Raw genomic sequence first — 18921 nt, forward strand, 5'->3', positions numbered from 1 at the left:
AGCGATCCCTTTGCCCATTTTGTGGGGCTTATCCAAATTAGCACCCTGCGTGTCTCAGTGTGGATCCTGTAATCTGATTCATTGAAGAGACTTACTGTTTCTTGACTTGCTCACTGATGCCACAGATCCCCTATAGAGGGTGCCGCTCTCAATCAGCTGCCAGATGACAGCAAGTCTACGCTCAAATGTTGCAAAATCTCCGTGGGCAGCTGTCAGTGTAGTGAACGGTGAGCATCGTTCCTTTGCCGCTGATCGCAAAATCCAGGCCTAGGAGACGCACTGTTATAAGTAATAATGTGTATTTCTTTATTGTAACAGATATATCTCCACTTGTGAAGTGTTCCCAAATACTACAACCGTAATTACATGCATAAAGCCTGATCCCCAGATAGACCAGCCTGTTTGTCCAATATCCAGTCCTGGATGTGTTAAAATATCTTCCAATTAAAATTGATAGGACCAAAGCAATTGTCTTCATCCCCGCCACAAACACCGATCGCTAGCCATGGATTTCACCCACTTCCCAGGCCCCAGTCTGAAGCTAAACCAGGCTGTGCGACCTCAGTGTCCTATTTGAACCTGAGCTGAGCTCCCGACCCCGGAATGCTTTCTATCACCAAGACCGACAACATCCACCTGCGTAATAACACCCATCTCCAACCTTGCCTCAGCCCATCTGCTGCTGAAATCTTCATCCATACTGTTGTTTAACTCTCGACTCCACTATACCAATGCTCTCCTGGCCAGCCTCCCACCTTCCACCCTCCATCAACTTAAGCTCATCCAAAACTCTGCAGCCCGTATCCTAACTCGTACCGAGTCCTATTCACTCATCACCCCCATGCTCACTGATCTACATTGGCACCCAGTCCCCAAATGCCTCGATTTTAAAATTCTTATCCTTGTGTTCAAATCCCTCCATGGCCTCGGCCCTTCCTATATTTGTAACCCCTCCACAAACTCTGTGTTCCTCCAACTCCAACTCTTGTTCATTCCCCCACTTCCTTCACCCCACCATTGATGGCAATGTCTTCAGCCATCTAGGTCCTAATCTCCAGAATTGCCTTACTAAAGCTCACCACTTTCTTTGACCTAACATTTTGTCACCTGTCCTAATGGCTCCTTCTTTGGCTCTGTCTCAATTTTGTCTGATTACATTCCTATAAAGTGCCTTGGGACAATTTACTTTCTTGACGGCGCTATATAAATGCAAGTAATTGCTGTTGTTGATGTTAATCCCAGTAATGAGTCAACAACAATAAATGAACGTGCTTCTCAAGCAACGGCTGTTGCAATGAGAGGTCTATCTTTTTAATTTTGTTAAGAGTGAAACTTTATGCACGTACAGCAGTTTATATTTAAAGACCTGAATTTCCCCACTGCAAACAACGGTTAGGAAATTTTGGGTATGCAGAGAATGCAGTGGATAAATGTTTTATCCTAAATGAACACGAATTCAGTTTTAGCACAATTCCATTAATTACTTAAATACTTTAGGGGTTGAGAGAGTTGGGCTCTTAATAAAATGTGTTTTCAAGTTTGCTGCAGCTTGCGATGGTCATTGTGGTTTGAAACTGCAAATAAATGTGTTGTAATTGTCAGGGTGGATGTGTGACAGAAACCCATCAATGTACAATGGCAGGAGGTGTCAGTTACTAAATGAAGGGTTGTGTGTGAAAGTGGGAGAAGAAGAACTACAATATTACAGGGCTTTTTACAGACAGGCATCATGGGTGCTGGTCCATTTATTGGACACCAGATGATGCAGATGGAAGAAACAGTGGAGAGGTGTACAGGGGACATACGGGCCACACCATGGTGTGGACCACTGACCCCAGGGGGAAGCATTACTGAGCTAGATGTAGTTTTATAAATCTTAAAGAGAAGGAGAGGCTAAAGCTGAGCAAAGACTATTTAATTGATCCATATGACGTGCTCCCAAAAGACCTAAGGAAGCAGTCAACATTTAAACTGTGCTGTTCGGGGAAGTCAGAGTTACCACAGTTCTCAACATTGACATACCTTCCAAGAACGAGTGGCAGATATCTCAGGAGTCGGTGGAAATGCTGTCAACTGTTGCACAAGGGACATTACAGAGGTCTTCCAAAGGCACCCTCATGGGCACACAACATTCAGCAATACCAAACGGGAACAGCAGGCAAGGCTGTTTGCTTCTCACTGTGTGTGTAGGTTCTCAAAGGTGCAGGGCTGCGCTTTCCCCATAGCCCTGCTTTGTTTTTCTTGACAAGTATATATCCAATTCCCTATTCAAGATCTTTTGGGTAGTTTTCCACAGAAAGGATTTTGAAAAGTTGTTATAGAAACATAGAAACATAGAAACATAGAAACTAGGTGCAGGAGTAGGCCATTTGGCCCTTCGAGCCTGCACCACCATTCAATAAGATCATGGCTGATCATTCAACTTCAGACAGCATCTGTGAAGAGAGAAACAGTTTTTCAGGTCAATGGGCTTGAATGAGAACTGGGTTCTGTGGTCCTGATCATTTGTGTCTCATTCCACAGATGCTGCCTGGCCTGTAAGGTTATGGAAACATATTCAGCTCATCTAAAATCTGCCAACGCTGATTTTAGAGCAATTAGGTTAATGGCTATAATTATGTTTTAAAGCGTAATGTATTCATCAAAGTTAAAATAAAAAGGGAAGGAGGGTTTGAAATGATAAATAGTTAAGATGCAAATGAAGTAACTTTGTTGTTGTTCCCTCATAGATTGTAAATAATAAGCAATGCGTTAGGTTATCTTGGTAATCAATAAGCAAACCGCACGATTTGTTTGGGGAACTTTTGGTCCCAGGTGCTCAGTAGTAGGTTTAGCCGGCTTTTATTTTCAGGTTGTGATTAATGGGAGATAAACCACACCGAGGCAGGCAAACATGGAGAGACTTTCTGAAACAGCAATGCTACAATGGCACTCAGGTTTGCTAAAGAGCAACCTATAAGGGCTTCACTGAAGTGAAGAAGTTAGACATTTTAGAGGATTCTTTGTCTAAGTGAGGTAAGGTGACCCACTGATGTGGGCCAGCATGGCATGAAGTGGATTGAGCCTCTTCGAGCTGCTGCACAGATCCATACAGTGAAGGTCATTGGCCGTAAGACTGGTTACTGTGGTTACACAGGCAACCGTGGCAGCCAACTTACACACAGCAAGGCCCCATAAACACGTATGAAATAAATGAGCAGTTAATATCTTTTGGTGGCGTCGTTTCAGTGATAAATAGAGGTGAGGAAACCAGAAAAACAGAAGAACATAAGAAATAGGAGCAAGAGTAGGTCAGTAGGCGCCTCGAGCCTGAGACCATTACATTCCCAGCTGGCTTTGTATCATCAGCAAACTTGGATATATTACATTTGGTCCCCTCATCCAAATCATTGATATATATTGTGAATAGTTGAGGCCCAAGCACCGATCCTTGCGACATCCCACTAGTTACAGCCTGACAACCCAAAAATGACAAGTTTATTCCTACTCTCGGTTTTCTGTCCGTTAACCAATCCTCAATCCATGCTAGTATATTACCCTCAATCCCATAAACCCTGAGTTTATTTAATAGAACTCCCCTGCTTCTCTTTGAATAGTGCCGTGGGATCTTTTATGCCACCTGAACAGGTTGATGGGATCGCAACATCTTATTTGAAAGTTAGCACTGCATTTAGGTGTCAGCGTAGAGTTTGTGCACAAGTCTTGCATGGGGCTTGAACCCGTGACCTTCTGAGTCAGCGGCAGCTGTGGTGTCTGAATGTCCACAATGTGAGGCTTTTGTTACTTAGAAAAGTTGTTGTTCCAGTGAGGGAGCTGCACCAATTAAATCCTGCTTATTGGGGATTTGCTTACTGTTAACGATTTGAAAGAAAGAACTTGCATTTCTATCGTGCCTTTCACATCTTCTGGACATCCCAAAGCACTTTGCAGCCAATTAATTAATATTGAGGTGCAGTCACACGCGTAGGGGCATCATGAGCCAGGTGGCGAGGCCGTACCCTTTGTCTCCCAGTCACCAGCTCTGCCCTTCTGCCTGCATCTGAAACATGGCAGATGTAATGAACGCATCATGGGTGCTCCCAGGGTATCTTGCATCAACTGACATGATGCGATGCATGTTGTCACACACGAGCTGCACATTAATGGAGTGGAAGCTGTTTCTGTTCCTGTACATCTCAGAATCCTCCAAAGGTGCTCGCAACGTGATGTGGGTACAATCAATGCAGCCCTGTACCTTGGGCAAACCAGCAATCCTGGAGAAACCCACAGCCCTGTCACACATTGCCTGGGTGATCATGGGGAACTTTATGTAGTCATTCTTCCGGAGATGTAGTGCAGCAATCACCTGCCGAATGCAGATATGTGTTGCAAGTCGAGAAATAAATGGCGCACACATCCTCAGTTGTAGCTTGGAATGATCCAGATTCATAGAATGAAAGTGCAGCTTTAACCTTCATTTCGACTGAAAAAGCAGTATTCCTGATGCTTCTAGGTTGCAGGTCTGCTTTTACTAACTCACAGCTCTCAATTACAACTTCCTTGCGGAAACTCAGCCTTCTGACACAGTCTGCATCACTCAGGTGCAGGTAGAAACGCCTGTCTCGATATACCCGATGTGGGTAAGGCGTCCTGCCCATCACCCTATGTGCTCTGAGCTTCCTCATACGATGACGTCAAATCAACTGTCTCCCATCATGCAGAAGGCTTGCAGAAGTTATGGCATTGTCAGTATTGCCCCCATGATTAAATGTTACCTTTGCAAGAAGCTCAAAACGGCAGGCAGGCAGGACAAGTTTAATTGTTCTCTCTACCCACAAGGTCTGTATGGATCATACACAGGTCTGAGCAGGCACAGTGATCGGGAACGCCCCCCCCCCCCCACCCCCTGCAAACCCCCAGGCTTCATTTGATGCGGTGTAGGCTTCTGATGCCTTCTGTATACATTCCACAGCCCCCCCCGACTCCACTTCCCTGGGCTTGATTTGATGGGTAGTGCAGGCTTCATATGCCTTCTGTATGCCTTCTACAGCCCCCCACCTCCCCCTCCCCCCACCCTGCCGGAAACTTAGCCCCGAGCCCCTGTGTTCGTGCGAATATCAAATTCTGCCGGCCGACACTCCGATCCTTGAGCCCCGTGGTGGCGTGTCAGTTTTAAAAAGATGAAAACTTCAAGAATTCCATTAAGGTTCCATTTTCTGCGTTTTATGGTAAAAGAATTAAGCTTTATTCTGCATGTTTAAGTAGAAACATAGAAAATAGGTGCAGGAGTAGGCCATTCGGCCCTTCTAGCCTGCACCGCCATTCAATGAGTTCATGGCTGAACATGCAACTTCAGTACCCCATTCCTGCTTTCTCACCATACCCCTTGATCCCCCTAGTAGTAAGGACTTCATCTAACTCCTTTTTGAATATATTTAATGAATTGGCCTCAACAACTTTCTGTGGTAGAGAATTCCACAGGTTCACCACTCTCTGGGTGAAGAAATTCCTCCTCATCTCGGTCCTAAATGGCTTCCCCCTTATCCTTAGACTGTGTCCCCTGGTTCTGGACTTCCCCAACATTGGGAACATTCTTCCTGCAACTAACCTGTCTAACCCCGTCAGAATTTTAAATGTTTCTATGAGGTCGCCTCTCATTCTTCTGAACTCCAGTGAATACAAGCCCAGTTGATCCAGTCTTTCTTGATAGGTCAGTCCCGCCATCCCGGGAATCAGTCTGGTGAACCTTCGCTGCACTCCCTCAATAGCAAGAATGTCCTTCCTCAGGTTAGGAGACCAAAACTGTACACAATACTCCAGGTGTGGCCTCACCAAGGCCCTGTACAATTGTAGCAACACCTCCCTGCCCTTGTACTCAAATCCCCTCGCTATGAAGGCCAACATGCCATTTGCTTTCTTAACCGCCTGCTGTACCTGCATGCCAACCTTCAATGACTGATGTACCATGACACCCAGGTCTCTTTGCACCTGCCCTTTTCCTAATCTGTCACCATTCAGATAATAGTCTGTCTCTCTGTTTTTACCACCAAAGTGGATAACCTCACATTTATCCACATTATACTTCATCTGCCATGCATTTGCCCACTCACCTAACCTATCCAAGTCGCTCTGCAGCCTCATAGAATCCTCCTTGCAGCTCACACTGCCACCCAACTTAGTGTCATCCGCAAATTTGGAGATACTACATTTAATCCCCTCGTCTAAATCATTAATGTACAGTGTAAACAGCTGGGGCCCCAGCACAGAACCCTGCGGCACCCCACTAGTCACTGCCTGCCATTCTCAAAAGTACCCGTTTACTCCTACTCTTTGCTTCCTGTCTGACAACCAGTTCTCAATCCATGTCAGCACACTACCCCCAATCCCATGTGCTTTAACTTTGCACATTAATCTCTTGTGTGGGACTTTGTCGAAAGCCTTCTGAAAGTCCAAATATACCACATCAACTGGTTCTCCCTTGTCCACTCTACTGGAAACATCCTCAAAAAATTCCAGAAGATTTGTCAAGCATGATTTCCCTTTCACAAATCCATGCTGACTTGGACCTATCATATTACCTCTTTCCAAATGCACTGCGATGACATCCTTAATAATTGATTCCATCATTTTACCCACTACCGATGTCAGGCTGACCGGTCTGCAATTCCCTGTTTTCTCTCTCCCTCCTTTTTTAAAAAGTGGGGTTACATTGGCTACCCTCCACTCCATAGGAACTGATCCAGAGTCAATGGAATGTTGGAAAATGACTGTCAATGCATCCACTATTTCCAAGGCCACCTCCTTAAGTACTCTGGGATGCAGTCCATCAGGCCCTGGGGATTTATCGGTCTTCAATCCCATCAATTTCCCCAACACAATTTCCCGACTAATAAGGATTTCCCTCAGTTCCTCCTCCTTACTAGACCCTCCGACCCCTTTTATATCCGGAAGGTTGTTTGTGTCCTCCTCAGTGAATACCGAACCAAAGTACTTGTTCAATTGGTCCGCCATTTCTTTGTTCCCCGTTATGACTTCCCCTGATTCTGACTGCAGGGGACCCACGTTTGTCTTTACTAACATTTTTCTCTTTACATATCTATAGAAACTTTTGCAATCCGTCTTAATGTTCCCTGCAAGCTTCTTCTCGTACTCCATTTTCCCTGCCCTAATCAAACTCCTCTGCTGAGTTCTAAATTTCTCCCAGTCCCCGGGTTCTCTGCTATTTCTGGCCAATTTGTATGCCACTTCCTTGGCTTTAATGCTATCCCTGATTTCCCTTGATAGCCACGGTTGAGTCACCTTCCCTTTTTTATTTTTACGACAGACAGGAATGTACAATTGTTGTAGTTCATCCATGCGGTCTCTAAATGTCTGCCATTGCCCATCCACAGTCAACCCCTTCAGTATCATTCGTCAATCTATCCTAGCCAATTGACGCCTCATACCTTCAAAGTTACCCTTCTTTAAGTTCTGGACCATGGTCTCTGAATTAACTGTTTCATTCTCCATCCTAATGCAGAATTCCACCATATTATGGTCACTCTTCCCCAAGGGGCCTCGCACAACGAGATTGCTAATTAATCCTCTCTCATTACACAACACCCAGTCTAAGATGGCCTCCCCCCTAGTTGGTTCCTCGACATATTGGTCTAAAAAACCATCCCTTATGCACTCCAGGAAATCCTCCTCTACCGTATTGCTTCCAGTTTGGTTAACCCAATCTATGTGCATATTAAAGTCACCCATTATAACTGATGCACCTTTATTGCACGCACCCCTAATTTCATGTTTGATGCCCTCCCCAACATCACTACTACTGTTTGGAGGTCTGTACACAACTCCCACTAACGTTTTTTGTCCTTTGGTATTCTGCAGCTCTACCCATATAGATTCCACATCATCCAAGCTAATGTCCTTCCGAACTATTGCCTTAATTTGCTCCTTAACCAGCAATGCTACCCCACCTCCTTTTCCTTTTATTCTATCTTTCCTGAATGTTGAATATCCCTGGATGTTAAGTTCCCAGCCCTGATCATCCTGGAGCCACATCTCCGTAATCCCAATCACATCATATTTGTTAACATCTATTTGCACAGTTAATTCATCCACTTTATTGCGGATACTCCTTGCATTAAGACACAAAGCCTTCAGGCTTGTTCTTTTAACACCCTTTGTCCTTTTAGAATTTTGCTGTACAGTGGCCCTTTTTTTCGGTTCTTCAGTGTTCTTCACTCCCACCAAAATTTTGCATAAAAACAACGCCGTCTTTCTGCGCCGATATTTTGATGTGAGCTGGTTTTTCTTAAGTCACCAGAATGTTTTTCGGGAGTGGTCACATCCGCCAAACGAGGAGAAATTTAAATTGGCCAAACTTACATAATTGTGAAAAACTGGCGCAGACATCAGGTTACACACAAAAAAAACTAACCGAAAAAAATTGCAACTGAGTTACGCTGGCGCACGTTGATCGGGGAAACTTGTATTTTTTAAACTTAGGCCAGAAAAAACGGCACAAATCACTGAGGAAATTTGAGCCCATATATTCCGGTGGACCAAACCTAAATGGCTGGATTTAGAAATTGCTGAAGAGGGATGTGAGTGCTAGATTTACAATCCAGCATTGTCCCTTGCCCCCCCTCCTTGAATATTTTCATCGCCACAAGTTACTGGCTGATTTAAACATTAATAAAGGCCTGCGTTGTTTGCACATCGTTATTTTGTCCGCATGTTCTGAGCTGCTCTATTTGTCTGCAATATTACAGGAAATAAGACATGTCAGGGTGATTCAATAGCAAGCATAACCTGCTTGCACGCACCTCCCAAGATGTTAACAACCATATCTGCAGGCATTGGAACATCCTCCTGGCAGCAATTGTCTGCAGTTCATCAAAGGGACAGGTGTAGAGCTGTGCCTTCTGCTGCAAGGACATCTGCAGCTAATGTGCAGCATAAAGCTGGCACAGCCAGTGACAGTAATAATAATAACTTTTAATAATAACTTTTATTTATACAGCACCGTCAACGTAGTAAAACGTCCCAAGGCTCTTCAGAACAATTTTACAACTCGTTAAATATTGACCATTGAGGGAAAGAGAGAAAAAGCGTGAGAAGGAAGCGTAAAAAGAGGTTAAAGGCTCGGGTCTGAAGCGGCAGCCAAAATGTGCACGCAGATAGACACAGGCGGAAAAATGAAAAAAAAATTCAAATTACATTGTCAATAATACAATAAGGAGTATACAATAGTAAAATTAGTATAATAAAGATTAATTATAATCAAACAAAATTAAATAATATATAACATAATTATAAATTGTTAAAAGCAGAAAATCAGCAATTGAAGCAAATTAAATCAGTTATTAGCTGTCTTTAAGGTTCATTCCCTGAATGGCCAGCTATGATCCCAATTCTGGAGGAACATGACGGGTGGAATTGTCTGAGAGCCCATGCCACCATCCATTAATGTTAATAAACAGGATATTGTGGCTGGTGCACCCTGTGGTATTCAAGGTCCTGCTGGTGGTTTGGGGGCAGCTGCCCATTAAGCACAACTCCTGGGAAGGACTTGGATGGAAATCCCAGGGTCATGCTCATCTACATATTGTGGGCAGTTCCCTGGACCAATCCACGGCAAATGGGACGTATATCCTACTGGGGGGAGGAATATTGAAGCAAATGTTTGCCACAGAGAAACGGACATATAGAAAGCGGCTGAGTGCATGTCTACCAGGATGTGGTTCTGACACAGACATATCACTTCACAGGGTCTCCGACTGCTTGGCCAGATATTCTTCATGCTGTTAATAAGCACTGCATTAACTACTTCATCTGTCAATCTAATTTACATACCCAGCACTCTGTGGGAAGAGGCGGTGATTGAATTTTCCTTGTGTTCGAGCTCTCCCCACAATTCCCTGTGTTCTAGCTCACCACACAATTCCCTGTGTTCTAGCTCTCCCCACAATTCCCTGTGTTCTAGCTCTCCCCACAATTCAGCATAAACTCCTCGCTTGGGTCGCCATTATCCATTCCTCCTTACATTTTAACTCTCTTGTTTCCAGAATGTTCTATCCTTTGACAACAATTAGATTAGTTCAGTTTGTTAAATATAACTGAGACTATTTCAAGGTCCTGGAGATTAGATCTCCATCAGCTGGCATTTGTGGTTTCATGACCTGTTTCCTGCTAACTACTTTCTCATTTAAATTCCTCCTATCATGTATGTTAGATTTATTTCGATGTGAGAGCTAAGAGCTGGGTGACTGGCGACAAGTGCTGACCTGAACTTTGCAAAGAAAACGATGTGGATTCTGATTCTTCTCATGTGTTCCCGGCCCGGTGAGTGACATTCAGAGCGGGATATTCAGATAATCAGTGTTAGTTTGAGTCTAGTGTACGGTTCATGCAGCAGCGATGTTTAAATACTTGTAGACATGTAAAGGCACAAGATACTCAGCAAAAATATACAATGTATAATATTTGTGTGAAGTCTTGTAATCTCTTTTTGACTGCACTATATTGTACCACACACATATTTACCAATATATACTAAACTGCATTATTTATTGTGAATGGAAAATAAAGGGTGCATTTAATTTTTTTTAAAGCTACACGAGTAACATAATCAAGATGCAAAGGACACCCATTTTAATCTGTAAAAAGTGATTTTTACTGTAGTCTGATGTCCAATATACACTGAAGACTGCAGTGGTAATAATCCCTCACACAGAACATGTCTGGAGCTTGCAATTGTTTCTGTTATTTAAAGTACAGCTGATGAAGTATTGCTTTATGAGGCTCTGTCAGTGACACTGTTTCTCACTGCTAGAGGCTGGGTCTATATTAAGCAACCATTTCCTTCTCACTCTTTAACTCGAAACAAGTAAATTTAGCTTTTTCACTCCCGCCCCATATTAACCTAACGGTATTATGCTATAATGGAAGATTGGATTAATACTGCCACCTCTCCTCCATTTATGACGAATCTTTATTCCCAGCAATGCTGAACTCCCAGTCTCACCCTACCCTAAGCCACGACAGTTAATTCTATTGCATCAAACCTCCCCATGAAGATTTGTGTCTCCAGCTTACCAATTTTACGCAGAATACTTTATGAACTTCTGTACATGCAACTGACGCGAGCCTCTGTCTGTTTGGCATCTTCCTCTTTTCAGTCCTTCCTCTTTCTGATCTGATCTCATTTACCTCCCCGATTCCACCTTTTATCTTTCCTATCTCCTTTTCCCTATCAGCTCTTCTCTCTGCCTCTTCACATTTTTAACCTCCCTCCGCCATTTTAGTGTAAACTCTTTCCCCACAGCACGAGCTGCTCTCCCAGCAAGGACATTGGTCTAATAACTGTTCAACTAAAGTCCCCCCGTTCTTAACAGGCCGCTCCTCTTCCAGAACTGGCCCCAATGTGCCAGGAATCTGAACCCTTTTCTTCCAAACCATCTCTCTAGACAAAGAATCACGTCCCTTATCTCATTATTTTCTCTCTCTCTCTCTCTCCCCCCCCGCCCCACCACTATTCTCTCTCCCCACGATGTCTCTCTCTCTCACTCTCCCTTCTCCCACTCTCCCTCCCTTCCCCACCATCTCTCGCTCTCTCACCCCTCCCCCACTCTCTCTCTCTCAACCCCACCCTTCTTCTCTTTCTCCCTTCCACCCTCTCCTCTTTCTCTCTCCTCCCCGTCTCTCTCTCTCCCCCTTAGTCTCTCTCTGTCTTCCCCTGTCTCTCGTTTGCCCTATCTCTCTGTCTCTGTCTCATCCGTCCCTCTCTCTCTCTCCCCCCGACCCCGTCTCTCTCCACCTCATCCCTCCCCCGCTTCTCGCTCTCTCTCCCCAGTCTCTCTCTCACTCTGCCATCCTCCCTCATCTCTCTCTCTCCCTCTCTCTCTCCCACCAGTCTCTCTCTTGCCCGGTCTCTCTCTTACCCCCATCTCATTCTCTCTTCGCACCCCCCCATCATTCGCTCTCTTCTCCCCCCATCTCTCTCTCTCTCACTAACTCATCTCTCTCTCTCCCCGCCCCATCCTCCACCCACGTATCTCTCTCTGTTTGCCCTCAATCTCTCTCTCCCCCCTTTCATCTCTCTGTCCGCCCCTCTCAATCTCGCTCCCCTGCCCCTCCTCTCTCGCTCCCCCTTCCTCCTCTCATCTCTCTTTCCGCCCAATCTCCCCCCCCGCCCCCTCTGCCTCTTTCTCTCTCTTCTCCCCCTCCTCTCTCACTCTCTCTCCCTCCCTCTACTGTCCCTGTTCCCCGTTTCTCTGTCTCTCTCGCCCCCTCTCTCTCTCTTCCCCCCTCTCTTATCTCTCTCACCCCGTGGCTCTATCTCTCCCATCTCTCTCCCCCCTTTTCTCTCTCCCCTCTCTCTCACCACCCCCCCCCCCAAGTCTTGCTCCTCCCAGTCTCTCTATCTCTCCTTCCAGTCTCTCTCTTCCCCACCCCCCCATCTCTCTCTTTCACCCCCCTTCTCCCTCTCTCTATCTTTCCCCCCCATCTTTCTCTCTTCCCCCATCTTTCTCTCTTCCCCCCATCTTTCTCTCTTCCCCCATCTCTCTCTCCCCTCCATGTCTCTCTCTCTCTCTCTTACCCCCCCACTTTTCGCTTCCCCCATCTCTCTCTCTTCCTCCCTGACTCTCTCTCTCTCTCTCTCTCACACCGCTCCACCCCCCAGTCTCTCTCTCTCTTTCTCTGCTCCCAGTCTCTCTCCCCCTGCTCGCATATCTCTCTCTCGCCCCCTTTCATTTTACTCGACCCCCCCCTTGCTCTTCCCCTACCCCAACCCCGCCAATCTCTCTCTCCCCCCCGTCTCTCTCTCCCCCTTCCCTGCTCCCTCTCTCTCTCTCCCTCACCCCAGTCTCTCTCGTCCATGGGTTTCTCTCTTTCTTCCCCCCCATCTCTTTCTTTCCCCCCGTCTCTCTCTCTTCTCCCTCCCCCTGTCTCTCTCTCTCTCTTCCCCCCTGTCTCCCTCTCTCTTAGACCCCCGTCTCTCTCTCACCCGATCCCCCCCAGTCCCTCTCTCCCCCCCATGTCTCTCTCTTCACCCCATCTTTCTCTCCCCCCCGCCACCCCCCGTCTTTTACTTCCCCACCCACCGCTCCCCACCGGTCTCCCTCTCCCTCTGTCCCCAGTCTCTCTCTCTCCCTGCTGTCATATTCTCGCTCCCTCCCTTTCATTTTACTCAACCCCCTCCCCCCGCCGTGTCTTGCTCCCCCCAGTCTCTCTATCTCTCTTCCCCCCCCATCTCCCTCTCCCCATCATCTCTTTGTCTCTGCCCCACGTCTCTCTCTGTCTCTCTCCCCCTTCTCCTCTCTCTTCCCCGTTTATCTATCTGTCCCCGCAGACTCTACCAACCCCCCATGTCTCTCTCCCCCACCACCCCCCCCACTGAGGTGAATGATCAGCCATGATCTTATTGAATGGTGGTGCAGGCTCAAAGGGCCGAATGGCCTACTCCTGCACCTATTTTCTTTGTTTCTATATTTCCACTCTCTTTCTCCCCCCCCCCCCCCCCCCCACATCTCACTGTCTCTGATCCGTGTGTCTCTGGCTCTTCCCGCTTCTCCACACTCTCTCCCCACATTCTCCTCTCTCTCTAACTTGCCTCCATGTCTCTCTTCTCACCGTCTATCTCTACCCCCCCACCCCCCCGCCCCGTCTCTCTCTCAATTCCAACCCCCCAGATCTCTCTCTCTTCCCCCCTCCCCTGTCTATCCCTATCTCACCCCCACCCAGTCTCTCTCTTCCCCGCCGGCCCTCGCTCTCCCCCCGCTCTTTCTCTTCCCCCTCTCATCTCTCTCTCCACCCTCTCCCCCCGACTCCCTCTCTCTCTCTACCACTCCTTTCTCACTCTCTCTCCCTTCATCTACTCTTTCTGTCCGCCCTGCTTCTCTGTCTCTCTCTCCCCCCTCCTCTCTCTCTCTCTTCCCCCCTCTCTTATTTCCCACCTTTCCCTTTGTGTGTCTCTCTCTCACCCTTCTCTCTCCCCCCTTTCCTCTTTCTCTCCCCTACCCATATCTTTCTCCACCGTCTCTCTTTCTCTCTTCCCCTGTCTCTCTCTCCCCCTTGTCTCTCTCCCCTGTCTCTCTCTCTCTTACTCTCTCTCCCCCTCTCCTATCTCTCTCCCCCTTTCTCTCTTGCCCCTCTCCTCTTTCTTTCTCCCCCCCACCCCGTGTCTTGCACCCCCCAATCTCTCTATCTCTCTCTTCCCCCATCTCTCTGCCCCATGTCTCTCTCTCTCTCCCCTGTCTCTCTATCACGCCCCCGAATCTCTCTCTTCGCCCCCACCCCGTGTCTCACTCGTTCTCTTCCCCCCATCTTTCCCTTTTCCCCACATCTCTCTCTCTTTCCCCCGTGTCTCTTGCTCTCTTGCCCCCCGCCTAACCTGGTGTCTCCCCTCTCATATCTAGTTCACACTCACCCCCTCTCACCTATCTCTCTCCCTCCCTTTCATTTCTCTCTCCCCCCTTCTCTCTCTCTCTCTCCCACCCGTCGCCCTCTCTCCCGCCCGTCTCTCACTCTCTCTCTCCCTCTCCCCTTCTCTCTCTCGCCCCAGTCTCTCTGTCTCACCACCGTGTTTCTCTCTCTTCCCCCCTCGTCTCTCACTCTCTCTTCCCCCCCATCTCTCTCTCAAACCCCCTCTCCGTCTCTCTCTCTCTCTCTCTCTCTCTCCCATCCCCCGTCTCCCTCTCTCTCTCTCCGCTCCTCCCCTCCGTCTCCCCTCTATCCCCCATCTGCCATTTCTCTCTCTTCCCCCCTCTCTTCTCTCCCCACCCCCCCCCAACCACCCCCTCCCCCCGCCCCGTCTCTCTCTCTCCCTGTAATGTATATAATGACTCAAAATACTTGTTACTCTAAACTCACTCGGGTACAAACCTGGTTCAGCTTTATTTGCACCCAAAGTGCCACATGACATGATACTCGCCCTTATGTACCAGGGACCATGCACACGCGCACACAGCCCGATGACCTCCAACAGTGGCACCCCCTGGTGTCTGGTGACCCCAAGTATCAATACGTAACAACATCCCCTTCAAGATCTTAGTATCAGTCTCTTTACAAATTAAGACGGACTGGGGCTCTTCGCTCATGAGTTGATCACCTCAGTTCAACTCCAGTTCTGGGCAAGCGTTCTGAGACAGTTATGACTGGAGGCTGAGTAATTAATCTGATGGGAGCGGTAATGACCCTATCAGAGACTGAAAGTCCAGATACAGTCAGTAATGACAGTAGAGACTTCTGATAAATGAATATTGGTTGGTTGCTCACTGACTGCATCTTCCTCAACTGGTTCCGGTTCATCCGTGTGCCGCAGTTTTATCTGATCAACATGTTTCCTGCATGTTTGCCCATTCTTGAGCATGAAATAAACACTCTGTTACCCTCCTTGGCCGTAACAGTACCGGTGATCCATTTTGGACCATGACCATAATTCAGCACGTCAACTGGATCGTTGACAGAGATGTCATGTGACACAGCAGCAAGGTCATGATACCATTGCTGATTTTGCCGTCTATTTTCAACATGATCATTCAAATCAGGATGGACAAGAGAAAGCTTGGTCTTCAGACTTCTCTTCATCAGTAGTTCAGCATGTGAGGTAAGCGCGTGAGGTCTTGTCCTGTAACTAAGCAATATACGTGACAAATGAGTCTGCAGTGAATCCTGAGTCACACATTTCATGCTTTGCTTGATCATTTGAACTGCACGCTCTGCTCGACCATTAGACGAAGGTTTGAATGGAGCAGACCTTTCATGTCTGATACCATTGAGTTTCATGAACTCCTGAAACTCAAGACGTGTGAAGCGAGATCCGTTATCGCTCACAACAATGTCAGGCAAACCATGAATAGCAAACATGACACGAAGGCTCTCAATAGTAGCTGTGGACATACTGGATGACATGATAATACACTCTATCCACTTCGAATATGCATCCACCAGAACAAAAATCATCTTTCCCTGGAAAGGGTCCGCAAAATCGATGTGTATCCTCGACCATGGTTTAAGTACTGCTGGTACTTTACTTAGCTGCATGCACGTATTGCACTGATGCACACATGATTCCAGATCAGAGTCAATTCCAGGCCACCAAACATGAGCCCTGGCAATGGCTTTCATCATGACTATGTAGTTCATGTACAAATTTTTCTCTGCCTTTCTTAGGCATAACAACACGATTGCCCCACAGTAGACAATCTGACTGAATGGATAGTTCACCTTTGCGACGGTTGTAAGGTTTGGTCTCATCACACATTTCCATAGGTATTGCAGACCAATCACCATTGAGGACACAATGTTTCACAACCAATAAAATAGGATCATGGCTGGTCCAGATCCTCACTTGTTGAGCAGTGACAGGAGTTCCTTCACTCTCAAAAGCATCCATTACCAACAGGAGATCTGCAGGTTGAGGCGTCTCCACTTGAAGTGTGAGCAACAGCAGACGACTCAGTGTATCGGCACAGTTCTCAGTGCCAGGTCTATGATGAATAACATAATCATAGGCAGACAATGTCAACGCCCACCTCTGGATACAGGACGATGCATTGGTGTTAATACATTTGTTTTCCGAAAACAATGAAATGAGTGGCTTGTGATCCGTTTTGAGTTCAAAACGAAGACCAAGCAGGTACTGATACATCTTTTTGACCCCATACACACAGGCCAAAGCTTTTTCTACCATGCAGTAAGCTCTTTCTGCCTTTGACAAACTTTTTGAAGCATACACAACAAGTTGTAGCTTACCTGACTCATTTGCTTTTTGTAGTACACAGCCAACCCCATATGATAAAGCATCACCGGCCAATACAAGACGCTTACACGGATCATAGTGAACAAGCAGCTTGTTCGAACAGAGCAAATTCTTGGCTTTCTCAAAAGCTCTATCTTGAGATACACCCCAGGCCCAGTTGTCACCTTTTCTGAGCAGCATGTGCAGTGGCTCTAATAAAGTGCTCAATCTGGGTAAGAAATTACCGAAGTAGTTGAGTAGTCCAAGGAATGAACGCAGCTCTGTCACATTCTGAGGTCTGGGTGCATTTTTGATGGCCTTGGTTTTCGAATCAGTAGGTCTGATGCCATCAGCAGCAATTTTCCTCCCCAGGAATTCAACTTCAGGTGCCATGAAGACACACTTTGAACGTTTCAGCCTGAGTGCCACTTTGTCCAGACGATGTAGGGCTTCTTCAAGATTGTTCAGATGTTCAGCAGTATCGCGACCCATGACCAGAATGTCATCTTGAAACACGACGGTTCTAGGAATGGACTTCAGTAGACTCTCCATGTTCCTCTGAAATATGGTTGCAGCCGAACGGATTGCAAAAGGACACCTGTTGTAGACAACAAGTCCTTCATGGGTGTTGATGCAGATGATGCAGTTTCTTTGAAGTGTCGACAAGCTCCTGCGTCATATAGGCCAGCATCAGATCCAGTTTCGTGAATGACTTTCCACCAGCTAGCGTGGCGAACAGGTCATCAGCCTTTGGTAGCGGATACTGATCCTGTTTCGGAAATTGGTTAATCGTAACCTTGTAGTCTCCACAGATTCTGACAGTGCCATCACTCTTTAACACATAAACAATAGGATTGGCCCATTTGTTAAATTCGACCTGCGATATGACCCCTTCATGTTGGAGTCTGTTAAGCTCAATTTCGACCTTCCCCCTCATCATGTACAGAACAGACTGAGCTTTATGATAGACAGGTCTTGCATCAGAATCCAGGTGAATCTGCACCTTGGCTCCAGTAAAATTGCCAATGCCCTGTTCAAACAAAGAAGGAAACTTCTTCAGCACTTGAGCACACCAAGTGTCATCCACACTTTGATATCATTCCAGATCCACTTGATTTTCTCAAGGCAATTCCTGCCGAACAGCGTTGGACCATTGTCTGGGACGATCCATAATGGTAAGTCGTGAACCACACCATCATACGACACCTTGACTATGCACTGCATATGAGTTCCTTAGTGTAGGTACGCAACTTGGCATTGACTGGACTCAGCTTAGGCTTCACAGCCTCAGTGCCCCACAGCTTGTCGAATGTTCTTTGGCTCATTATCGACTGACTCGCACCCATGTCCAGCTCCATTGCTACAGGCACGCCATTAGCTTAACATTAACGATTATCGGCTGGCTCTTTCCCAAGGATGAAAACAGACCATACACTTCCTCCTCGGCTTGTGTATCCGAACCAGCACTGGACTGGTCATCATCAGCAATGTGATTAGCGGCACCACGTCTGCTTAGTTCTCTGAAGATGCCCCATTTTTGAACAGCCTTTCCAGATGTACTGTTTAAACTGACACTGATGAGGCCGATGATTGCCCCCACAACGCCAACAGGGTGAAATCGGATTCGTACCAGTTGGCTGACTTTGAGCAGCTACAGGTTTCACATAAGCAGTCGAATAGGCCCTGCCATAAGCAGCTCTGTCAGACGACGACACAATCTTGTTTACAGTACTTGCCGTGGAGCTCCAACTCTTCAATGATATCTGCCTTAAATTATCATCAGTTGCCATTCATGCCTGGGCAGTCGTGATGGCCTTGCTCAAATCCAGCGTTTCTGCAGCCAATATTTTCCGAAGGATCACACCATGGTTGATGCCTATCACAAAGAAATCTCACAGCTTGTTTTCCAACACGTTTCCGAATTTACACGCCTCAGCGAGACGTCTTAGATTGGCGACGAATCCCGACACATCCAGACCCTCATCACGAACATGTGGGTAGAAGCGATAGCGTGAGATGATGATCCCCTCTTTTGGCTTTAGATGTTCACACACCAGAGCGCACAAATCCCCATACTCTTTGTCCGTTGGACGTGCAGGCGAGAAGATTCTTTGAGGTCATAAATTTTTGGACCACAAACGGTGAGGAAAACTGCCCTGCGCCTAACTGCGTCACCAGCTTCCTCCATTTTGTTGGCCACGAAATAC

The 18921-nt window shown here is 46.8% G+C and overlaps 1 protein-coding gene across 1 annotated transcript in view; it reads left to right on the forward strand.

Annotated features, from left to right (window-relative positions):
- LOC139228034 (uncharacterized) overlaps positions 1-18921 on the forward strand; it is a 230100-nt gene that overhangs the window by 129126 nt on the left and 82053 nt on the right. The window contains exon 11 of the mRNA XM_070859180.1: positions 10250-10314. Coding sequence (XP_070715281.1) covers positions 10250-10314 — 65 coding nt within the window. The remainder of the gene's footprint in view (positions 1-10249; positions 10315-18921) is intronic.

Source organism: Pristiophorus japonicus, chromosome 17 (assembly GCF_044704955.1).
Source record: "Pristiophorus japonicus isolate sPriJap1 chromosome 17, sPriJap1.hap1, whole genome shotgun sequence".
NCBI classification, from domain to species: domain Eukaryota; kingdom Metazoa; phylum Chordata; class Chondrichthyes; family Pristiophoridae; genus Pristiophorus; species Pristiophorus japonicus.